At 42.2% G+C, this 23,447-nt stretch overlaps 1 protein-coding gene across 4 annotated transcripts in view; it reads right to left on the minus strand.

Annotated features, from left to right (window-relative positions):
* col12a1a (collagen, type XII, alpha 1a) overlaps positions 1–23,447 on the minus strand; it is a 57,213-nt gene that overhangs the window by 15,862 nt on the left and 17,904 nt on the right. For 2 of the 4 annotated variants that reach the window (XM_035948871.2, XM_023271875.3), the window contains exons 15-51: positions 23,120–23,386; positions 22,727–22,919; positions 22,509–22,633; positions 20,792–20,941; positions 20,568–20,687; positions 20,310–20,474; positions 20,074–20,220; positions 19,226–19,365; positions 18,360–18,489; positions 17,264–17,409; positions 16,574–16,703; positions 16,318–16,454; positions 15,181–15,310; positions 14,939–15,078; positions 14,564–14,696; positions 14,363–14,386; positions 13,468–13,607; positions 10,463–10,592; positions 10,122–10,261; positions 9,906–10,035; positions 7,983–8,125; positions 6,364–6,493; positions 6,038–6,180; positions 5,736–5,865; positions 4,996–5,115; positions 4,738–4,884; positions 4,470–4,586; positions 4,207–4,359; positions 3,982–4,056; positions 3,749–3,888; positions 3,535–3,658; positions 3,291–3,434; positions 2,927–3,091; positions 2,626–2,664; positions 2,340–2,478; positions 1,487–1,629; positions 883–992 (exon numbers count right to left, since the gene is read on the minus strand). In XM_035948871.2, coding sequence (XP_035804764.2) covers positions 883–992; positions 1,487–1,629; positions 2,340–2,478; positions 2,626–2,664; positions 2,927–3,091; positions 3,291–3,434; positions 3,535–3,658; positions 3,749–3,888; positions 3,982–4,056; positions 4,207–4,359; positions 4,470–4,586; positions 4,738–4,884; positions 4,996–5,115; positions 5,736–5,865; positions 6,038–6,180; positions 6,364–6,493; positions 7,983–8,125; positions 9,906–10,035; positions 10,122–10,261; positions 10,463–10,592; positions 13,468–13,607; positions 14,363–14,386; positions 14,564–14,696; positions 14,939–15,078; positions 15,181–15,310; positions 16,318–16,454; positions 16,574–16,703; positions 17,264–17,409; positions 18,360–18,489; positions 19,226–19,365; positions 20,074–20,220; positions 20,310–20,474; positions 20,568–20,687; positions 20,792–20,941; positions 22,509–22,633; positions 22,727–22,919; positions 23,120–23,386 — 4,979 coding nt within the window. The remainder of the gene's footprint in view (positions 1–882; positions 993–1,486; positions 1,630–2,339; positions 2,479–2,625; positions 2,665–2,926; positions 3,092–3,290; positions 3,435–3,534; positions 3,659–3,748; positions 3,889–3,981; positions 4,057–4,206; positions 4,360–4,469; positions 4,587–4,737; positions 4,885–4,995; positions 5,116–5,735; positions 5,866–6,037; positions 6,181–6,363; positions 6,494–7,982; positions 8,126–9,905; positions 10,036–10,121; positions 10,262–10,462; positions 10,593–13,467; positions 13,608–14,362; positions 14,387–14,563; positions 14,697–14,938; positions 15,079–15,180; positions 15,311–16,317; positions 16,455–16,573; positions 16,704–17,263; positions 17,410–18,359; positions 18,490–19,225; positions 19,366–20,073; positions 20,221–20,309; positions 20,475–20,567; positions 20,688–20,791; positions 20,942–22,508; positions 22,634–22,726; positions 22,920–23,119; positions 23,387–23,447) is intronic. The other 2 variants (XM_035948872.2, XM_023271876.3) reach the window with 2 other exon arrangements.

Genomic DNA, 23,447 nt, shown 5'->3' on the forward strand with positions numbered 1-23,447 from the left:
TTCAGATTTATAAGCGAACATAGAGCCAGAAACAGAAAGAAGAACTGCATTGTGGTGTTCGGAAAATATAAAATTCTTAAGACGTGTGATGTTTGCCGGACAGGGAAATCAAACTGAACATGTTGTAGTGTGGTGAGTAGTGTGGAAATGTAAGGGCAAAAAAGATGAGGATATCTGGTTTGCATCTGAATGAATTTGAGATGTTTTTAAAAATGCATCTCAGTGTAAAGCTAAATCACCAGAGAGCCCATGTCTGCTTATTTAGTAAAAAGTATGCAGACTTTAGGATCTACTCTTGACATGCATAATGCCCTTCTAGAAACCAACTCAAGCTGACCCACATAAAAATTGATAGAGTTCAGAGCCGACTGGTTTGGAATTCGCTTAACAACCACTATGATAGTCTCTAGTCTTGATGTGGTCCGACTTCCATCATTAATTGCAACAGATTCCTCACTATGCTGCACCAACCTCCTTTTAAACTTATTTATAGCCTCCACAACCCATTGATTAAAATAACTGCCCATGGTCTACATAAAACTAAGCTTAGCGATAAATCACAATAAAGGACCAAAGACCACTTAGAGAGCAGAATAACACTCTAAGACTGATAGCGGAGACTTTCTGACAGGTAACATGATGCTGCTGAGTGGCACTGGCAAATCTTCACATCAAAACGTTCATTCAGCCAAATTAAATGAGGCATAAAAGTCACAAAGAGACATATAAAAGGATGCACAAACAATCTAAATGAAAAGAAGTAAAAAAACCATAAAAGAACCCGAAAAGGAAAAGCAGCAGACAGTCGACCACAAACTCTGTAAACATGACTATGTGCTGTGCATGATGCTCCTCGCTTTAAGAAGGATGCAGGGTGTTTACCTTATGGAAGCTGCCATGGAAAACCCGCTTCACTTGCTCCTCATTAAACACGGCTCTCTGGATCTCTCCTCGGGTGTCCTTGTTGTAGAACGTGATTGTTTTGCTGGAAGCTGAAAAGAGAGGAGTCTTTGATGAATCCCTGACACCATATTACGACGTAGTGGCACGGAAAGCACAGACGGAACTATAGAGAACACATGCTTGTAGAGAGAGGAGACGGATAAGGGGAAGGCTAGGAGGGATTAGGACAACTCCTGTAATTATTTGCATGTATTTACCACGTGTGGAACTGCACATTTGTAAAAGATGCTTATTTAATTATGAGGGTGCTCAATAAAACATAAGGAATAGGAGGCAAATCCAATATCAAATTCAAAGCAGTCAGTGATTTTATTTTAATATGCTTCCATTTCCTTTGTTGTAATGCCACTATATCTGACTCTGATCAGCTATCTTTAATTCTCTGTAAATACGGGAAGAGAAAAAAAAGAAAAAAGATTTTTTAAAAAGCACATAAGATAAGAGTGAACAGCTGTGTATATCTTTACTCGGCTACAACAACTTCCCCCTCCAGCTGAGGACAAATACATGATGGGAGACTTACGGTTGACAGTGACCCCGACTTCGGGGTTGTTGTTTTTGTCAGCAATCTGCCAGATATCAAAAGGTTCAGAGGGTGTATCGGGCAGGAGGCGGAAGAGCAGGATGATGGTGTAAGATGGGGGAAGACCTTCCGGATGGATCTCCCTATTAGTGTTAAAAACAAACATCGTGATGAGCCATGAGTCACAACTGCACGTTTATTACACCAGCAGCCACAATAACGCATGTAGGAATTAACACCATTAAATCCTGCAACAGTGATACAGAACCTAGTGTCACGCAGGCTGCAGAACCTGTAATTGAACCTGGCCTTGCTTAAATTGCCCACATATTGAAAGTATTTTCTGTCTTCTCCCTTTTGCTGTACTTCAAAGTGTTTCCATTTGTGTGCATTAAGTCAATGGCTGCGCCCACGCACACTAAATTCGCATCATTATAAACATATTAGCGAAATATCCTGAAGAGGTTTGGATACTCCAGCAGTTCCACAAATGTCTAACACCACTTAAATGGGGCCCAATAAAGAGACGAAGCACTTGACCCAGGGGTGATTTGTTGAGTCCCAGTCTGAAAGAGGTGGGAGGAGGGCCTGGTCCAGGGACTTTTTAATTCTATGACCAATACTTTTTGTTCAAGCTAGCACCTCATATTCTGCAAGCTCCTACAACAAATAGGGCTGTGGGCGTAGAGCAAAAGGCCACTTACAGTCTATTGAACATCATTATGATTAATTCCTTTGGGCTGAGCAGTATTGTTGTGTGCAGGCGATAATGACAATAGGCTGGGAATATGCACAAAATGAGATTCACATTTGCTCTGTTTTCACACGAATGCTGTTAAGCCTCAGCTCTTACTTGGTGGGCTGGTTCAGGAAGGCATCCTTGTGCAGTCTGTAGGCGATGTAGCTGTTGAAGGAGCCTGGCTCCATAGACACACCATTCATGGCACCGAATGTCCGGTCTGTGATGTTGAAAGCCTCCAGCATTCTGAAGCCTAGAAAGGATGAACAACAAGTTGAAGGCTTGGAAAAAAGAAACATTTAAATCTTCTACAATATTGCATAATAGCATTTAATCAATGTCAACAGGCTCTGGAGGGATTAGCTAATGTGTATGTAGTATGGTGATGTTGTATGCTTACCAGGCGTGGTGAATCCATTGATGTAGATCAGAGGGCAAGCTGAAACACAATGAGAAGTTATACGGAGCTGGAAAAACAGATTAGAGTTTAAAGAATGTGATTCATGTCTCTTTATGCATTTCTTCTGGCAGCAGATCAGTAGAACTGAACGTCAGTGGGTGAGCTTCATGTTCCTGCTTCAGGTGCACTAATCAAATCCACCGCTACAGAAATTACAAGGCCAAAAGAAATGTGTTCCTCTTGGCATGCTGACAAACTACACTACAATCATGGTTTATTGATATATTAACAGTTGCCTTACTGGAAGTGGCCGTTTCACAGATGAAGGTGATCAGGTTGTCCTGGATTTTGGCAAAAGCGTCGTAGTCGTCCACCACAAACACATGTCTCTCACTGGGCTTGCTGCCGATGACTCTCAACTCTGCCATGTCCACGTCAGCCACCCCAACCACAAACACACTGTAGCCTGTAGAGGCATAACACACACACACACACAATAAACAAAAGATCATTTTAAGCGTACAAAAACCACAGACAGTTGCATCACTGTGGTGATTATTACAACAGCTTATTAAACTGACTGCAAACTTCAGCTCAAATGAAGGAAATCAATCGTGTCCAGTACACATACAAACACAAATGGCAGTAAATAATCCCACACGCACCAGAATGCTGCAGTTTTTCTGCGCTCTTCTTGACATCATCCTGGGAGCGTCCGTCTGTCACAACCACCAGCACCTTGGGGACATTCCTCCTCATGCCGCTGTCGGAGGTGAACACCTTCTCATAGACGTGCTTCAGACTAACGCCTGGATGAAGGAGGATAGAAGAGAGGGGAACATCAGATCTCAACAATCAATCTTCTTCAGAACAGTTTGTCTGCTAAGATGATTTCTTGCATTCATGTACCTGTCTTGGTGTTGCCTCCTCTGTAGCGGACAGTCTGCAAAGCTGATAACACGACGCCTTTGTCATGGTAGGTGTTCAGCTTGAACTCAGTCTTGGCATCATCGCTGTACTGCACAAATGACACCTGTTCCAAGAAGAATAAAAACATTAAGAGGGTGATGATAACTGTTGGTGAGATACACAGATTAGCACATTTATGGGGGGATAAACTGACCTGCATGCCCTTGGGGCTGATGACATCAAAGGCAGCAGTCATGCTTGTAACAAACTGGATGACTTTGTTGAAGCTCTCGTCTCCAATACTCCACGAGCCATCGATGAGGAAGACCAGGTCTGCCTTGGCACCTTTGCACACTGTGGTGCAAGCAAAATGGTGTTAATGGCTAATCTCACCTGGATTATGAAAGTATTTTAGCCAACAGGTGCAAATTTTAAAGCATTCCTCACCATCAAGAGCAGGGGGGACTGTCACTGGAGGAGGAGGAGGAGGAGGCTCGGTGGGCGTCTCAGTGGGCATGACCACTGTAAGAAAAAAAAAAAAAGCAACAGAATCACATGCAGAAAATTGATATCATGCTGTAGCTGATAAGAAGATATTCATTTAACAAAAAAGCTGGTAAAACGAAACATGTACTGTCCTCTCGTATTTAGGCATAAAGCAGGTTTTCTTACATGTCCTCTCCTTGACGCTGACTCCAGGTCCCTCCATGTTGGGGGTCTGGGTGTACACAGTGGCATTGTAAAGAGTGTCAGGGCTCAAGCCATCAAAGCAGTAACTGCTATCTGAGCCTCTGACAGTGATTTCCTTAGCTCCACGCTTGGAGGCTAAAAGAGAGGGAAAGAAAAGAGAGGAGCATCCAGATTAGATAGATGCAATAAATTTAAAGCATAACTCAACAAAGCTCCCATAATATGTAACTGAGTAAAGCACTTACGGTCAAAAGGATTGACTTTGACTCTGTAGGAAGTGGCTGCTCTGTGAGGAGCCCATCGGATGCAGAAAGAGTCAAAGCCGACATTGTATGTGGTCAGATCTGTCACATTCAGGTACACTAAGGGGAGCAAACAAGAGCACCATTAGTGCATACAGCATTCATCTTGTGTCAAAAAGATCCCCTATTTGCAAGCTCAACACAGGAATCATCAACTCAATTTAGCATGCTTATCCCTGTCAGCTAAGACATAATAGCAATATCAACTTACATGTGGTGCCTTGACCAATCAGAGGTCCACTGAGCCCTGTGCTGTACTGTGCCAGCACCTTCAGGTCATAGGTGGTTCCAGGTTGCAGGTTATGCAGCTGGTGGGAGGTCACGTCTCCAACAAACACCTCCATGGAGTCATCAGAGCCTGAAAAAGGGACATCTGTGTTATATATATATATCTGTAAACAATGCAGTGTTCTGTGTAGTAACAGTTAAAAAGAGAATGACAAGAAGCTACAATGTAAAATGCTCATACCTTCAGGCTGGTAGATAAGCTTGTATCCGGTAACCCTGGAGGGGGCCGGGTCCCAGGACACCCTGAAGCGGGTGTACCACTCATCAGAGACTCGGAGGTTCCTGGGGCCGAGCATACCCACTGCAGGAAACAAGACACAACAACACAGTCAACACAGGCTAAGGTTCCCTGCAATGGGATTAGTTGAATTCCAGAGTACTCAGTGTTGTAATCTATCAGCAGAGTAATTACTGTACTATAGCTCATTGCTTGTTATGACTTTTTAATTATGACTGAAAGATCTCAACATATGATCAATGGGATAATAAATGCCACTACATCAAAGAGAAATCATAAAATGTAATAATGAGCTGCCTGAAGGAGCAGAGGAGCATTACGATATGTAATAATGTCTCTTTTGTTTGGGAGGCAAAATTAGGCAAGACACTGGCAAGCACTGCAAGCATGAGATCCCCCTCACTGGAGTAAAGGCAGTCCATAATTCTCTGGCAGATGCTCTTGTTGCTGTTGGCCTTCATGAAATGCCAAGAATTTCCCTTATTCCATTTTATAATGTACAATGATTCAGGACCCTAATCAAATGGATCAGTCTACACAGATTTCCTGCTCTCTGGTGATTGCATGTATTCACAAAACAGTTGATAATACCCTATAATGTATGTGTCCACAGGCCTTAAAACTCCTCTGCATAAGTTAAAAAAGGTGCAGACACATGAGTGCATGGATGGAACAGTTTTTACCTGTGCGTCCATCTCCCTCCAGCTCTCCTCCCGGTCCGTCGGAATAGATGGCAGTCACTTTGATGTTGTAAGGGGTGTCTGGGTCCAGGTTCTGAAGGACCACATTGTTCCTGTTTCCTGGTACTGTAGTCTAAAAGATGAAAATGGTCAACAAAAGAACAAATTAAGAACAGATTTGGGTACATCTCAGAATATTGAGAGCTGGTTCGTCATTCATGGCAACAATACAGCCAAAAGCCAGATATTTGTCACTCTAAATGGAAATCTCAGAATATTGTATGTATATTTGCAAACATGCTTACATATTCCTCAATAGGGTCTCCTGTAGTCTGTGCATAGGTGATGCGATATTGCATGACAGGACCTTCTGCATGTTCCCAGCTAACAGAGAGAGTGCTGGTGGTGGGGTCATATACACGCATGTTCCTTGGACCACTGCGAGGCACTGAGCATGGAAACATAAGGAACAAAGTGTTAGTTTGTGCTGCTCATTGCAAACATTTCGAAGTCTCACAGGTGTTGTAGCAAAGATCTGCGCTTGTTCTCTAAGAAGCATAATGTACAAGTTCCTTACATTATCGGTTCCACTCAAAAACATGTCTTTAAAGGCACTAGAACAACTACTTACATGTCTTTCCAGCGTTACTGATAGCAGGTCCTTCTCCGTCGCTGTACAAGGCAACAACTCCAACATTGTAGTCAGTGTTTGGGAGCAGCTGCTGCAGTATGGTCGTGGTGGTGCCTCCTGGTACCAAAACCTGTGCACATGAAGCACGATTCATCAGTAAATGTGTCAGCTACACTGGTATATGTAAAAATCACACAAAAAATGCAATCATTTTTTACAATTTAAAGGAATTATGAAGGGTTGTGCAGACATGACACAGACCCCAACCCAACAATTACACAAGCAAAGACCTTTCCCCTCTCTTCTGACAGCTGCTGATATTGTACACTGCCTCTAACATCTCCCATTTACTCAATTGCCCCTTGCTGTCAGCACCGAGTGAAAGTAAGACTCAAATATTCCTTTGAAGTTCAAAGGTGTGGTAGTGTTTGACAGGCCAGCACTGCTGTTTAACCCAGTAAGGCAGTGAAGACAGCTGACTACATAGGGGCCACCTCCTCCTCACTCACTGTGTCTTTGGGTTAGTTAGCTAAACAGAATAAGGCCAGAGCTCCTTGAGGGATCTGACCTGGTGATAACCTCTATGAGGAATGAACATTTGTGTAGGAGCTTTTGATGGATTGGAGGAGAACGTGTTTTGAAGGGGTTTGAAGTGTGAGAGGCACCATATGTAAGTGTTGGACCGACGGTAAAGTATCTGATTCTGCCTGCCATGATTTCGTGTCACTCGTAAATACAACAGCAGTGTCTTCTTGTGTAATTTATTTCTGCATCGCTTGCAGTCTGTTCCCATCTCCTCTGGTCAAAAAATGTACTGAGGTGCTTGGGAGACTCAGCATTAAAAATAATATCACTGCCGACACTGGTAAAGTTGATAATTCATGCTGCAAATCTCCAGCTGCGTTAAATTTGATGGTGTTGCCTGGAAAAGGCCACACTGCCACTGACGCACATCATTGGCTCTGGCCATGGAAAAGCCTAAACCTGCCATAAATGTGCTCACAAATGGTGGGGGAAAAGGCAGAGTGCACCTCTCTATCAATACACTTTTAAGAGACCAGTGAAGGAACTGTCGTGGTGCAATCTTTCTGGCAGATGCTGAAGAAAGCTAATGATGTGATATAAAGTAACACTAAGTGTTTTTATGGATTCTTTACGGAACCCAGAAATCCTTTGCACGTGAAGATGTGGGCACCCTGACGCCAGATGGCACATATTGTGTAGAGAGCAGGAGTTAGCAATTAAAGATTTTCTGCGTTAATGAATATGTCTTGGTTTAAAGCTACAGAAAAGAATCCAATTGGCAGTAACTGCAAACATGCACACGTGCAAACAGTCACGTTACACCATTTGGTGAACAGACTAATTGCTTTCAACAGTTAGATGTACACCAGGTGGTAAGTGATATACTGCAAATGTTGGACACAAAGGGATTTTTGCTTGGGCTACATATGCTCACATATACAAAGTTGTCCATTTTTTTTTAAATAAATTAGTCAGTATTTGTGTGTGTATAATGCATGATTTAAGTGCAATGGAAATACATCTACTCTTTGTGTTTTCTTTGTATTCATATGAGCGATACCATACTTCTCCTTACACAGTTGATGGAAACTCACCGACTCAGAAGGCCTGGCTCCAGTCGCTGGAGCGTAGACCACCCGGTACTGCTGGACTGGGCCGGTAGCTGCCTCCCAGCGAACGTTCAAAGTGTTGGTAGTGGGGTTGAAAACTTGGATGTTCCTAACAGGGCTGCGCTCAACTGTCCAGCCAAGGAATGTTGGGTGGTGAGACGGTGTTTAAAGACAGAGATAAGGGAGAAAAAGGTTAGGATTAGGGTCAAGGTAAGTAAAGCAGAAAGAAGTGGTGAGAAGAGTGATGAGAATATGGAGAATTAGATGGAGGGAAAGGATGAGACGATTGTTTCGGTCAGGCTAATGGGGGCTAATGCACAGCAGTCAGTAAATTACAGGCTTAATCCAACAATAGCACACATAATGAAACACAAATGCATGTGTTACATTCCTATTTGTTTTCCACTTTCATGTGGGTTATTTACAAGTGTCTAAAAGACACTTTTGGTTATCCCCCTAACTAGTGTTACTGCCCTTCATCCTTTGCCTCACTTTAAAAAAACATGGTCTCAACTAGTTAACCAGAAAAGGACTACATGAGAACATTTCAATAAAATTCCAACAATATGCCCCAGCAACCAGCAGAGACAGGTTTAAGACATTATTTAACAATAGCGCTATCAACAGGACACTTCCTCTCAGTGCCCTAAAGGTCAATGAAAAGGATATACAAGGCGTATGTGCAGCCCTGTGTGACGCTTGCCTTCTAAAAAACCAAAGCAGATGTTTGGAGGCTTTGTGCCGCTCCCCATTATAACCCCATAAATGCAGGGGAAAAAACGCAGTGGGCAAAACACAACGAGCAAGCTTCTATACTTTAAAGCTTTCACAGACCAAAGCCTGTTGCCTAGAAAGTGGCTTTGAATTTTAAGGCACAATGAGCAGTAATTGGATAGCAACGCTAGCTAAGATAATGAGCACAGATATTTTGTTAATTCAATAAAATGAGAATAATCTGAACTGGTATGAAGCAGAAGTTCCAAGAAGAACAGGCTGTGTGACCTCACATACTGTACATACTGTATTAGAGTTTGGTTAATGTGGTTTGGTCACGTCTAGGAAACATGAATGTCCGCTAAACATGAAAGACCATTGCTACCGAAGGGAAAATGGGGGTAGCAGTAGCAGGAATGGAGCATGACCCCAGCTAAGTGAGTTGAGAGTCATGAAAGATATAATGCTCTCTATTCATTTCTAACCCCCCCTGTTTCTTTTTCCCCAAATGGGAGCCAAACATTCAATACATCCCTTCCCCCCACTCCCCCGCCTCACCATTATCCTGACCACTACCCTTCATTCCAACCTATAAATGGACAGTATTACGGTAAAGAAAGAGGAGACACCATTATAATGCTGCCAGCCCGGAGGAATTCCTTCCTACGCAATCACCCCGCAAAATGCTGACTCCTTCCCAGCAGAGTTTGGTGGTTTGACTGTGGGAGAAATTGGAAAGTCCATGTTCCTTGATGAAGATCAGACTAAACTGCCTGAGCTCCAAGGTGTCATTGTACATAATGTCTCATGTTACACATTAGATGTAAGGCGTAAATTAAACTTACATTCATTCACTTCCTGAGAAACAAATTGTATTTTATGGGGTTGGCTTGGGTTATAGGCGTTTAAAAGGATTTGGATGATATTACAAAAAAAATCAGTTATAACTGACTGCCTTATTGAAGGATGCTGACATACAGTGACAGCAAGCCAGCAGCTAAGGCCAGTAAGTTCATCCTGGACAGACTTGAATGGATTCCTGATTTATGAAAAAAAATCCCACTGCTGTTGCAGTATGTCATTCACACAGGGCCTCTTCTCAGTCTGTATGGGCTTCTCTAAACCCTCAAAGCTGTCTTCAAAGGATCTCACTGTAGCGTCTTTAAGTTCTTGCATGGATGGCGCAGTGCTTACGGGTTTTGCCGTTCTCAGACAGGCGCTGTCCCTCTCCAGCAGAATAAACAGGAACCACAGTTACGGTGTAGACGGTATCAGACTGCAGGTTCTTCAGCACAGTGTTGTAGGTGCTGCCTGATACCTGCACCTAGACACAAGTGAAACGTGACAAGCATAAGTCTGGGATCTAAGCATTTAACTCACGGTAAGTTGCAATGCCAGTTTCCTCCTTACCATCTCTTCTTCTCCTCCAGCTGCAGGGACATAGAAGATCCTATACTGACGAACGTTACCCTCAGCAGCCTCCCACTGGACGTTCAGGGTGCTGGTGCTGGGGTCAGTTACACGCAGGTTCCTAACACCCCCCAAAGGCTCTGGGGTAACATAAAGGTACAATACACTTAATACCGCACATATCCCATCAGATCAACATTTTTCTTGAAACGTCTACACTTACACAACTGCTACAAGCTTTAATGAACTGCCATACAACACTACAAGCTTAACAACAGTACACATTTTTTTCTAGATGTTGCTAGACCTCCAGGAGTCCCCTAAAGTGGTGGTTAACTTACTGGTCTTTCCAATGCCGTTCAGGTCCTTGCTGACTCCTTTGGCGTAGACCGCCACCACGCTGATGGAGTACTCAGTGTCAGGCGTCAGCTTGGGAAGAAGGACAGTATTCTTCTTTCCTCCAACTTGGGTCTAGTTAGAGTAGAATAGATGTTAGCTCAATCAGTTGCTGATGCTGCCAAATGTTTATGACCTCTAGGTGACAATAATGCACGAAGACATGCGATTCGACAGATGGCTTCAAATGAAACCTTCTTTTTTGGCTTGTATTTCTCGAGTTTTTATGTAGGTTCCTGTAATTTATTGGTACCAGACCAATTCAATACTTTCATTGAGGGCTTTTATTATATTTTATTGTCTTGTGTTTTTCATTAATATTTTTATCTTTTATTTTACAGTCATATTTTTATTGATGATTGAGTTACACTTGCTGTATGAGCTATGCTGTACAAATAAAGGCTTTATTACATGTAGTTACTCAAGCAATAGTTATTTAGACTAGCGGTTAGCTTGGCTATTCATTCTCTGTGAAGATTTTGGCATTTCCTTCATCAAATGACAATGAAATATATCATTCTTGGTGAAGCGTTAAAAACATCCCTCTGCAACTCTGTTCTGAGCTGACGGAAAATATGTTTGATTTGTTTTTGATGGGATAAAGAATTCTACATGGGTGCCTTAAATTAATCACCTGGTGGAAAGAATTCTACCTGAAAGCTACCAGGCTGTCAACATTTCAGAGGAGGAATGTTTTCAGTGTTTTTGCACATGGTGCACTGGCCAAGGTAAATCTTTATGCTGATGGATGAACCAGTCGCATGTCTTTACATAACTCATGATCACTTTACTATCCTGCTTGTGGTTTAAGCGTTAAGAAGTCGATTTGAAGAGAGTATATTAGCATGTGGATTTGTGTGTGTGATAATGTGTCTGTTTGTATGTCTGATTTGAACCCCGCTGGGTTTGTTTTATCACTGCACAGCTCTCCCAAGATTTCTCAACTGAATGTCTGAATTTTTATTGCTTGGCACGGCAGTAGTTCTCTTGAACACAAGTGCAAAATGTGTGTCAGGCATTTCCGAAAAACACACTTGATGTCCCAGACGGAATAATGCAAAACTCTCAGTGAACGCTGAACCAAGAGCGTTTGGACGATCCTAGCGTATTAGCCTCCAATTTTCCATCAACCTGTCAGTGCGATATCGCCCAGACAATCAGCGTGACTACATTTCATCAAGTACTGAAAAAGAAAGTCGTTCCATAATGTGTTAAAAGGAAAACAAATGGTCAACTAATGGCCTACATAACACCAGTTGAACTGAAGTGTAATTTAGTACATAAAGCCTGACAACGTAAATTAAAGGGAAAGAAAGTTAACTCTCCATAACTAATAGCCACGTTTGTAAGTGCAGCATTTTTGTGCAGCACTTTAAACATAATCTGCTGGTAATATATGACACCCGTGGCACAGTAGTCTCTCATTATTAACACCGATCTGACTGGAATGGCGCTTTCCACTTTCCATTAACACACAAACAAACACACAACTTGTAGATAATCCTGACAGCACAGTGCAGATAAATGTTTGTTTTCTTAAGTATGTCTGGTTTAGTGATCCGCCCTCCTAATGTGTCAAGTGAAACTTTTCGCAACATTTAAATGTTATCTCTCTTAAGCAACTTCTCACACCCCATAAATGCCAAAGATTTATCAGTGCGGCTATCAGTGTGTAATGTTGTGTAATAGCATAAGCCCCGTTTAGCCTTCTTCTGTCTCGCTTTTAAATCCTGCTTGTGGAAGCAATGAGAAATGTCTGACAGCAAATTGAAACCAAAAATTCAGCTTTCGTCCAAAAAGACTTCTGCACATTCAGTACGTCAGCCAAAAATGCATGACCAGCGGGAGACTGTCTGCAATGTCAGGAAATATTGAAGAAAAAGTAGAAAGGGGCTTGTCCATATTAATGCTGAAATATCCAAACAACAGATTATGAGATTACACTGAATAAACTAAAATAATGCAATACCGGTGGCAGAGTTACAGTGACGTACATATGACTCCTGAAGGGAAACCTGCTCTGGGAGATGAAACAAATCCACTGACTGAGTTAAAGCCATGAGCCATGAACCACAGTTTGTCAGGCTAATTAACCCTCTGAACCCCTAAACCCCACTTGTGGGTTTAAATAGCATGTCATCGTTAAAAAAATTCACAAAAATTACACCATTTATCACAGCCCAAGAATGTAAAAACAGAACTGCTGATCTGTGACGTGCCATTCCATCAGAAAAGATTTCACCAAGTCTATGCTTGAAATCACTGTAGTCCATCAAAATTACATTTTTTGACATGTCTCAAGCAAAAATTTAACAAAAATAAACAGTTTGCACAGAGCAGATCTTATACAAAAACTTCTGCACTCCCGAGTGCAATTGAAAAGTCATAACTAATTCATCTGTGAAAGATAGTCACATTACAAAAATTCTGGGATTTTTTGGCTGAACTGCAGGCTGTGTTTACACATCGCAGATAGGAGAGAAGGATAGAAAGAAATTCAAAAGCAGGTGGTTAAAGATACCCTTTTTACGTTGTTTTTAACAACTGTGCTAAAAATGCTGTACATATTGATTCCACTTTGTTTTTTTACTGTTTTTAATTACTTATAGCATTCTAACTGTGTCATAACATACAGTGAAAAATGTGAAGAAATGTGGAGTTAAGTGTGCAAAATGGGAGAAAATGTGACAGCAACAAAATCTGTCCAAAAAAATGCTTGGGTTGCAGTGTTAATGCCAAACTAATGTATGCTAATAAAGAGCAAAACGGTATCTATAAGAAGATGTGTCGAGGGTACCAAGTTAGTCTTTTGTAGATCATAAATTGTAACTTTTAGGATTACCAGCTAGCTAATTCACACTCTAGTAGTTCTTTAATAAAACCAACCACCACATCAACTTCCCTTTTGACAAATCACTGTTATTCAGCCCATTACTGATGAGTTACTTACAGTCTGACTCCTGCCTCCAGCTGTGGGGACGTAAGTGATCCTGTAGTTCTGGACTCGGCCCAGAGGTGGGTTCCACCTGGCGTTCAGGCTGGTGGTGGTTTCGTTGAACACAACTAAGTTGGTGGGAGGTGCATTGGGTGCTGTAAGGCGCACATGTAAGGACATAAGTCACAATTACAGCCAGGTCAGTGTGTGCTAATGTGGTTAAGAGCATTCTTCCAAATGGCATCCTTAAAATATCTTTTAAAGACACAGTCCTTGATATTTTGGTCGGCTGATGTTAACGTTTCCGTGCTTTCACTAATTTGTCCTCATAATTTCAAGTAATTTACTTTCTTCTAAAAACAAGGAATGTCTACCAATTGGTCACAAGGACTGCAGCTTTAAAGAAGAAAAGACAATTCTCTTCAGGGATTTTGTCTTTTCTGAAGCAGGGATGGATTCTCTTGAATGGGAATGGATTGATGATGATGGACAAACTGCATGGATGAATGCAATGAATAGATGGATGGATGAACAGATGATGGTTGATGGAATTAGCTTCAAAAACAAGGATTCAAATCCTTGTTTTGCCAGGCATGCATGATGGAATAATGGAAAAATGGCTTTTGTCGGCCATTTAATTCGACTGAGTCAGAACATACTCATGGAGAAGCCTTGGGATGAATGGCATGGACAATGGGCCAAACACAGACAAAGGACAGACAAACATAATAAAACTGGGCTGTGTCAGCTGCAGCACCATTGGAGCAGTGGATGAGTTAAGGGCCTTGCTTGATGATGAAATACCAGTTGTCCAATGAACAACGGTGCCGAAGGCTGGTTGAAATAACAAAACATGCTTTTGTCGCTTTAAAGAAAAGGCATCTCTTTGCTTTACCACAAATATACTTACGTAGGGGACCGACTGTCCTGGACACTATAGAGGCAGAAATAAAAAGGTATAATGGGCATACCTTTGACTTAACATTTGAAAGAGCATGGGAAGGCAAAATCAAAGAGTTAATTACTGGTCTATACTTTCCTCAAGATCCAACACAGTGATTCAGAGTAAATAGAACAAAACAGTGCCATCATATAGCTGCTGGGGTCTTACATGTCCTCTCGGTTCCCAGCAGATCCTCGCTTTCTGATTCATCTGGGTAGATTGCAGTCACAGACACATCGTAGGGCGTGTCTACCTCCAAGTTCTCCAGGACGTGGCTTAACTCATCATTGTTCAGAATGGCCTGATGAGGAAAACACAAACACGGCATGTGGGATGAGTAAACTTGAAGCCAATACAAACCAGAGAAGCACATCCATATTGGAAAGATTATAATTGGATTGGTGCAAAAGTCTGTTTTTTAGATGTTCTCGCCGCCTCCACCGGAGGTCTTCTCCAAGGCATCGCCAGAGCGCTTACTGTGGGACTCATCAAGAATGCCTGATTTATTTAAAATGTAAACATCTACAGCTGGTTTTCTCTTACGTATTGGAAGTTGAACTCTCCCTTCTTAGTCCAGCCAATGCGGTACAGAGCCACATCAGGGGCTCCGTGCTCCCAGGTAGCTCTGAAGCTGGTCTGAGTCACTTCGGAGAAGCGCAGGTTCTTTGGTGCTGGAACCACATCTATAGAGCAGGGAGAAGAAAATGAATCGTGATCTCTTCTTCTGTAAGAGGCAGACAAACCAGTATAATTGCCCACTTTTCCATCATAATAGATATTTTTACCTGTGATTGCATCCCCCAACATTGGCTGTCCAGGTCCCTCATCGTAGATTGGAGTAACAGCCAAACCATACTCGGTCTGTGAGATCAGGTTATCCAACTGCTTGGTGGTCACACCTCCACCCACTTCCAGCTGAAGAAGAATCAAACACACTTGTTAAATATTATTGCAGAAAATCAATAAAGCAATATATAGAGCTTTTGGGAAGGGCATTTGAACACAGAAAAAAAGGAACTGCAGGTGTTTTTCTCTTTAGTAAAATTGTGTAAAAAAGTGTTGCAAAACTTTAATTCCATTCACAGCTTCCAGGAACACTTGCAGTAATATGCACCACATAAAACTGGGAGGAAAGTTGACCAGAAAGCATAAAACGTAGGAAAATGGAAACAAACAAGGCATGCAACAAACAACAAAAGCTACTACATTTCACTAAACACCTGTGATACTTAAAGGAAATAAAACACAGGTTTTCCTTCTCTTTATTTAATTGAATGTTAAGAAACTGAATTTAATGGATTCATTTGCAGTACCCATTAACAGTTACTAAATGTGTGTCTGATCATTTAAGTTGTGAGTCACTTTCACATATGTGTTTCCACCCTCAGAGCTTTGAGGATCACCTCAACCTGATTTACGGCGAAGGAAGCAGCAAAATGTAGGCCGCGGTGTTTGCTGCTGTAGCACAACAACTCCCAATAGGGGACATGCAACCATAAAGCATTCATCCGCCATAACCACCCTTTAAGCCCAGCAAAATTATGCTGTGATAGTTTCATAATCTTTTCACTGGACTCCAGAACATTCCATGATGTCTACCCAACCAGCTGCAGTCTCTATTATGTGATTGAAGTCAGTATACTAAACGATCAGTCAAAAATATCTGTATAAATTAATCGCCATCAATCCCAATGACTCGAACAGACAACAGATAATGCAATAGGAGTGTGGGACTAATCAAAACACTGGATGCTTATGTCTTGGGTGCATACATTTTCCCTTTACTAAGGCAACTGTTGAGATGTGAGGAAAGAGTGCAGGGGATGATGTGGTAGACACCTTAACCATTTCAACATCGGGTCACCCCATGTGTTTAATTTCAGTACTGCTAGAAACTTAAGCCCAGCTGGAGCCAAACTCACCTCTTTAGCCTCTCCATCTTCAGGCTTGTAGGTGATGATGTACTTGCGAACAAGACCAGGAGCAGCATCCCAGTTAAGCCACATGGTGCTGTGGGTAACATCCCGAACCCTGAGTTCACCCGCAGGAGGCATGGGCACTGAGCAGGTAACAAAGATTCATTGTATTCATGAGTAGACAGCCATCAACGATCTATATCGGCTTCTAGTGATGTGTGCTGAATTAATGAAATAAACTTATGATAAAGCATCAACGTACGGGTGACTCCCTGGTCGGTCAGTGGTTCACTAGCTGATTCTCCATGGAGAGCGAAAAGGGAAAGTGTGTAGGCCGTGTTGGGAAGCAACTTCACCAGCTGGACATCAGTTGTATCTCCTCCCACTCTAATCTGGAAAGAGACCAAACCAAATAAACAGCATCAGGTCAGAGGAGAAGTGGATGACAGGGACTCCTTAGCGACAGAGACATGTGGACAAGAATACGGCAAGAAATATTTGGTTGAAGCACATCTGCTGATTCTGGTTTTCACCCACTGGATCTGACACCTCATGAACAAATGATGATTTTCCCTTGGCAGAGTGAGCTCATGGTTCATCCATCCCTTTGTGGCTTACAATGTTTCTTTGTGTTTTCCCTTTTGCCTTGTCTGCTGAATGACGAGGCAAACACTGGTGGCTTTGTGAAATGTTATTTAAAAGTGTGAAATCAGTATTTAGTCAAAAAAAAAACTGCTGACAGCAGGCTGAAGTGTTCGGTCGCTTCTAGTGTTCACTGAAGTGTTTGCGTGTGTTTGGGGCATATGAGTGCGTGCAAGAATGTGGAATTTGTCCACCCATAAACACGTGCATGTAGTAAGTTTTTCCTTGTCCTATTCTCTCATATCCACAGCTGATTGGCCACGTGCCGTCGCGCACACTGTGTTCTCAGTGTTCCCAGAATGTCTCTTACCTCCTGCTCGACGGTGGGCTGGGTGGCATTGATGGCGCTGTAGAGCAGCATGTAGCCGGTGGCTCCTGCTGCCTGCTCCCACCTCACTCGCATGGTGGAGATCTGCTCATCGTAAATGGTCATCCTCCTCACGGCACTCAGAGGCACTGTGTGGCCACATAAAGATGTTAAAGGCAGCAACTAGCACCAGAATGAAAGAGAGGTTTTACCTAATATCTACATTTGTGAAGGCATTTACTGTCTGTCTGTGGGCTTATACCTATGTATGAACACAGACAATACTTAGAGCAATAATTATAATATCTGGTTCAGCTGATGGACATACCGATGCATGCTCTTTCTGTATGTTCATTTGATTGCATTGTTTTTGTCTGCCATTCACACTCCACAAATTCAACCTACAGTGCTGTTTTATATGTGCTTTTATAGATACTATACACTACTATTAAATCTCTGCTATTCTACACAGCACTAATAAAACAGCAAATAACAACATCCTAAAAAAAAAACAGAGCGAAGGCAAAATTGCACTTGAAACCAAGCGTAATCACTCAAATTGCTTTTGAATTTGCATCTAATTAAGATTTACTGTTGCTATCTTTTTGCAGCCACATATGGTTTTATAAAGAGGACCGAGACATATATTACCTTTGAAGATTTTATTAATGGAGGCCACACAGGAATCAGTCACTGAGTGCATTAAATCTACATTATACAACTCAGCCACGGTGAGTCAGTGATGGTGGTTGACTCAAAGGGAAACCGATCATAAAAGTAAAAGGTTTATAAGTGCAGAAGAGCCTGCTGAAATTGAAACCGATGTTTTTTGACAACCTCATTTATCTTGGTTTCCGAAAAGTATAACTCTAAATCAACACGTTCGAGTATGCTTCTTTAAGTAAGTGTAGTATATTACAGCCACATCTACACTGAATGATCAAAAAGCGCTTGGCCTATTTTTAACAGTGTCACATGTAGTGCTTTTTACATTCCTGATGGCAATTTTTACCATATGTGGCTTTTTACAAGTAAATCTCTTTAAATCAAACGTTACAAGTTTAGGTGTATGTGAAAAGCTCAGAAAAACAAGACATACGTGTGGTCTCAACTCCTTTTAGGGGCTCGCTGCTCTCCTCTCCCACCACGGAGTAGACGTTAACCAGGTACTCTGTCAGAGGGTTGAGGCGCTGGAGAACCACTGTTGTCTCAGTACCATCAACAAACACCTAATAACAGAAGGAACAGTCAGAAGATCTTAGCTCAAAGGGTGATCTCTAAGGGTTATAAACTTCTGCATGTCTGGAAACACTTTCTGGAAATACTATAAATTTTTATGATGTGTAAATATACATGCTTCAGGCTCATGGGGTAGTGATTGTGTGGAAAGAAGTTAAAGTATTAAAAATTAAACATCATATCTATTTCCTGGAATTACTTCCGCATTTGCAAAGCTTTCCAATTAAAACCAGCAAGCCATCTGACAATTTTTCACCACCCCTAAACTCAGCACAGGCTTCAAATCTAAATCCATAAACAATAATAAAACCTCATCTACAGTGTTCACTATTAAACAAAACCATGGGAGCTGGACAAAAACAAATATCTCCTACATGTAATTGGATACAGACACCAGAAATGCATCTATTCCACATATTGTGGAGCCAAGGGCCTGCTGGCCAATAGAGCCATCGCTCATGAAGTCATTATTTGCTTTCTAATCCTCTAAACCGAGGGTTGTGTGTTTTTGTTTCCTTGCCCTTTGTCAGACTGTAATGTAATTAGATACCAAAACAGAAGCCAACACAAACAGGAGGCTGGAAATAGAAGTTTGCGTGGAGTTTTCCCATTAGCATCACAAACAGAGAGTCAGGACAGAATTAAGCCAACATCCCAGCGCAATTTTTTGGATTTTGTCGCAGTTGAGACTGTTTGTGTGATTGTAGCACGATATGGGTGGTATACCTGTTGTGGGCGTCCTGATACGGTCATGTACTCCACACGGTACTTTTCCACTGGGCCATCGGGGGCGGTCCAGGTGGCTCTGAAGGACTGGTGAGTCACCTCTGATGTCACCAGATCAGTGGGTGCATCTGGAGCACCTCCTATTTAGATATAAGCATAGAATGATTTAAAAAAGACTGCTGCATGGGTAATCATAGAGGGCATTATACACTGCCATGTAAAAGAATACCTGCTTGCTTTCTACCTTTAATGCTTAAGCTGATAATCACTGATTTTAAGTTAATTATATGTAGTAAACAAGGTAGACTATCTTTGCATCCTAATTAATTGGTTTCATAACTTTTCTACAAAAACACACATCTGGCAATAGGTAAAATCATAGCATGCCTCTGTAGCAGACCCTAATACATAGCACACTGCTTTTTGAGACTGCAAAGCCACATCCTCCCCAGGAAGTTCCCCTACAGTGTCCAATAGCAGCTCTTTAATTTGATTGAGGAGCAGACAATTTCCTTTTCCAAGGAGGTAGAGGAATATTAAGGGAAGGAGAAAATAATAGATCTGCAATCATTTCCAAGGACCTGGGTGGTTTTCTACTAGTGTTGCTCTTCATGGTGGGCCAGATGTGTAACCGTCTGTTCATCAGGAATGCTATACACTATGTTTATGCTGGTTATCTAATGTCTGGGGAGTGGAGAAGTTGGCTCAGACTTTGTAGTGTGGGGTTGTTATAAGTAGCTGTAAAGTAGAAGATGTCTGCCCTTGCAGTTCAGTGTGCTGCTTGTTCTTGTTTTCTCCACTTTGATGTGCTGGAGATGTACATGCTTTTCTCTAAAGTCACCACATACCTGGTCCCTTGACACTGTTGCAGAGGTTGTCACTAACTCTGTCCACAATGTCCAGCAAGAAGGAGAAATCAGCCACATTGTACATGTGAATATCATCCGGATCAGTGGCAATGGACCTCAACTCATTCTCATCTGCGTTCTTCACACCTAAGCAACAATGATGAAGTCAGTGGAGTTTAGTACATTTACCTCATACAATGGGTTTGTGAGAGCCAACAGAAGTGATCTCTTCTTACCGATGGCATACAGCTCAATGCCCTGATCGCGCAAGTTCTGAGAGTTGACAATGACATCGTCCTGGGATTTGCCGTCAGTGATCAAAACACCGATCTTTCTGGCGTTGGGGCGCATCCCGACATTTTCTTTGAAGTTGTTCTGGAGGAGGTAGTTCAAAGCCAGACCTGCAACAAAGATATGCATTTATCACACTGTTTGCAACATGGACAACACAAATAGATACATGGGCAGTGCTACCACCAGCAAGATAGAAGTACCTGTCAAGGTGTTTCCTCCTTTGTAGGGCAGGTTAGCCACAGCTTCCAGGAGAGACTCTCTGGTGTTGTGAGCATCCAAGTGCCATTCAGTCTTTGGGTCTCCACTGTACTGAGCAAGACCTAAAGATACCGCAGAAAGTTTGTCAGAGCAACCACAATGCTTTTTATTTATTAGCAGTAACAGGTTGATGTACGTTACTGCTGCTGATTCTGGGCAAACCCACCAATCTGGACCCGCTCAGGGCCAATTTCGAAGACTCCCACCATACGGGCGATGAAGGCACGGATAGTCTTGAAGTTCAGACGTCCAATACTCCAGGAGCCGTCCACCAGCAGCACAATGTCAGCCTGTGCATTGGTCTTACACATGACATCTGACAGGGCAGAGGTTTGTGTCAGAACGAAGAGGAGGTGAAAGTTTCAAAGGAGATGCAACACAACTTTCATTCACACAAAGCGATGTGTGTGGTGAAATATAATGATGTCACAGGTGTTCAGGGGAATGTGAGAGGAAAAGAAAGAAGAGAAGAAAAGTACACGACATAAAATTTCATGTCATCATCAGAACAATTTCCAGAAGGCTTAAGAGATATCCTCACAAGCAAGCAGCAAAGCATTCTGTCTTTACGTTTCATCTTTTTCTGAGGAATTTATTTTATCAGCTAACTTTTATTTTCCAGGTGTTATAATTATTATCTTCTTGTCTTTGCAGCGTGTTGAGGCAGCATTTCTCCACAAATTAGTCCCAGGGGCAGATCAGGATAATATCAGTGGCTCATGACATATCAAAGAATTCCTCAGGAGAGATTACTGTGCCCTCCAGAGCAGCAGGGTAATATTCACATCCTGTTTCCAAACACCTGTGTGATGACAAAGAAGGTATCTGATCCTCGGTACCTAAAAGAGGGCTGCAGATGTGCAGCAGTGAAAGGCAGATGTTGCACTAAATACCACTGTCTGCAGCTGAAAACAGGTTACATGATATACAGATAATCTAAACCTGCAGAGGAAGAAAACTGGCCTGTAAACATGCAGTATCTCCAATATGTGGGCCTCTTACGTGATATAGTGACAACAGCAACAACAAAAAAGATCTGTTAGCTAGGATGTAAGTGCAAGAAGGGGAAAAATATAAGAAAACACACTGCAATTAAAATTGTTGTGGGTGAGAGATAAAATAAATTGTTACTTAAGTCTTTTGTCACCCCCACAACTCTCTTTTAGGTCCAGAAGCTTGTTGAGAGTAGTAGATGCTACAAGTAAGAGTGAGAGTCTCTCACTTCCAATATTTTATCTTGTGAAGCTGCGATTTGTCACCGAATCTGCATTTGCATCCTTATTTGGACTGAGTTCGCAGCTTAGCGGTCAAACTGACCTTTCCAGTTGCTTCCAGTGAACACAACATTTTTCCTCTTCTCACACTTGCAGCCTGCCCCTCTCTGACTCACTGAGTAGTAAAACATGTTATAACTGCAAACAGATCACACGTGCACGTTTCGTATCGACGCTGGCTGTACTTGGACTGGAAATAAAAAGCGGAAGCCCGAAGTGACACAATGAAGAAAGTAAGGAAAGGGCAGACAGATGGAAATGCCATTACATCTGTTCTTTCATGAGACAATTAGCTTGGACGAAAAGCATTCAGAGAAACTCTTTGGCTTTTACGGGGCATGAGTTTAGAATGTATTTTCCAAAGCAAAAAATTTACTGTGTGATACTGTTTCCAGTGTTTGACTGTTGCTGCACGTAGACATAACATACTGGTGACACTGCCTTAAAGGTGGTGACAGACATAGTAACAGAATGATTAAAACCATTGCAGTGGTTTATGTTCTGGTTAGTTTTAGCATCCAACATGTTCCTCTGTTATTCTTTTAGTGGTAGAATACAATCTAAATCATATACATGTGGGCTTTATGATAGAATATTAGGTATCTTTACTTGGTGCCTCAATAAGTGGAAGGTCAGGTTCATCTTTCATAGTGGTGTTCTCCTCTCCAGCCAATGGCACACTCTCTCCTCCTTCAAACATACCAAACACACTCACTGTGTATTTGGTATTAGCTCTGTTGGTCAAAAAAACAAATAAATTGCTCACACATTGGACTAGAGAATAGTCTTCAGAGTTGAATGAGTATGAAATCAGCTTCAAGACGCACCTGAGCTCCTCCAGCACCACGGTGTTGTCATAGGGACCGACCATAAGTTCTCCCAGGTTGATGTCATCATCAACAGGGTGGAAAGTGACTTTGTAGCCCTTAACATCACCGGGAGCGTGATCCCAGGTGACACGGAAACTGGTCCTGGTAGGCTCTGAAGTCTGGAGGTTTCTTGGACCTTTGTACGGTGACACTGGGGAGAAGAGAAATGCATAGGTGGGCTAAATAAGAAGGATAAATACGTGGATTAACCGTAATACATCTTCGGTTATTTTGCATGAGATGGTTATGAGTTTGATGACGATGTGGCTGAGTTTGGCATGCAAGACTTTTCCTAAACGTGGCAACAGAAAAAGCAGCATTTGTGGTGTAGTGAGTGGCAAGTCAACGTACGTGTTGTTCCTTCTCCTTGCCTCGCTTTGCCTTCTCCAGAACGGTAGACAGGCAGAACAGTGATATCATAGGTAGTGAGGGGTGTTAGGCGCCTCAGCACAGTGAAGGTAGTCCCACCGGGGACTTTGGCTGCTAGCTGGCGCCCTCCAACCTTGGGTTTGTAAGTAACGCGGTAGTTGACGACATTTCCAGGTGCAGGCTGCCATGCCACCTTCATGCTCCTCTCCGTCTCCTCTGAGACAACAATCGTTCTGCCAGCAGCCGAGACTGCAAGGAAGAAAAACAAAAATGACAAAGGTTAAAAGAGGGGAATGATGAATGGAGGGTC

The sequence above is a fragment of the Amphiprion ocellaris genome, chromosome 20 (genome assembly GCF_022539595.1).
Source record: "Amphiprion ocellaris isolate individual 3 ecotype Okinawa chromosome 20, ASM2253959v1, whole genome shotgun sequence".
Taxonomy (NCBI): domain Eukaryota; kingdom Metazoa; phylum Chordata; class Actinopteri; family Pomacentridae; genus Amphiprion; species Amphiprion ocellaris.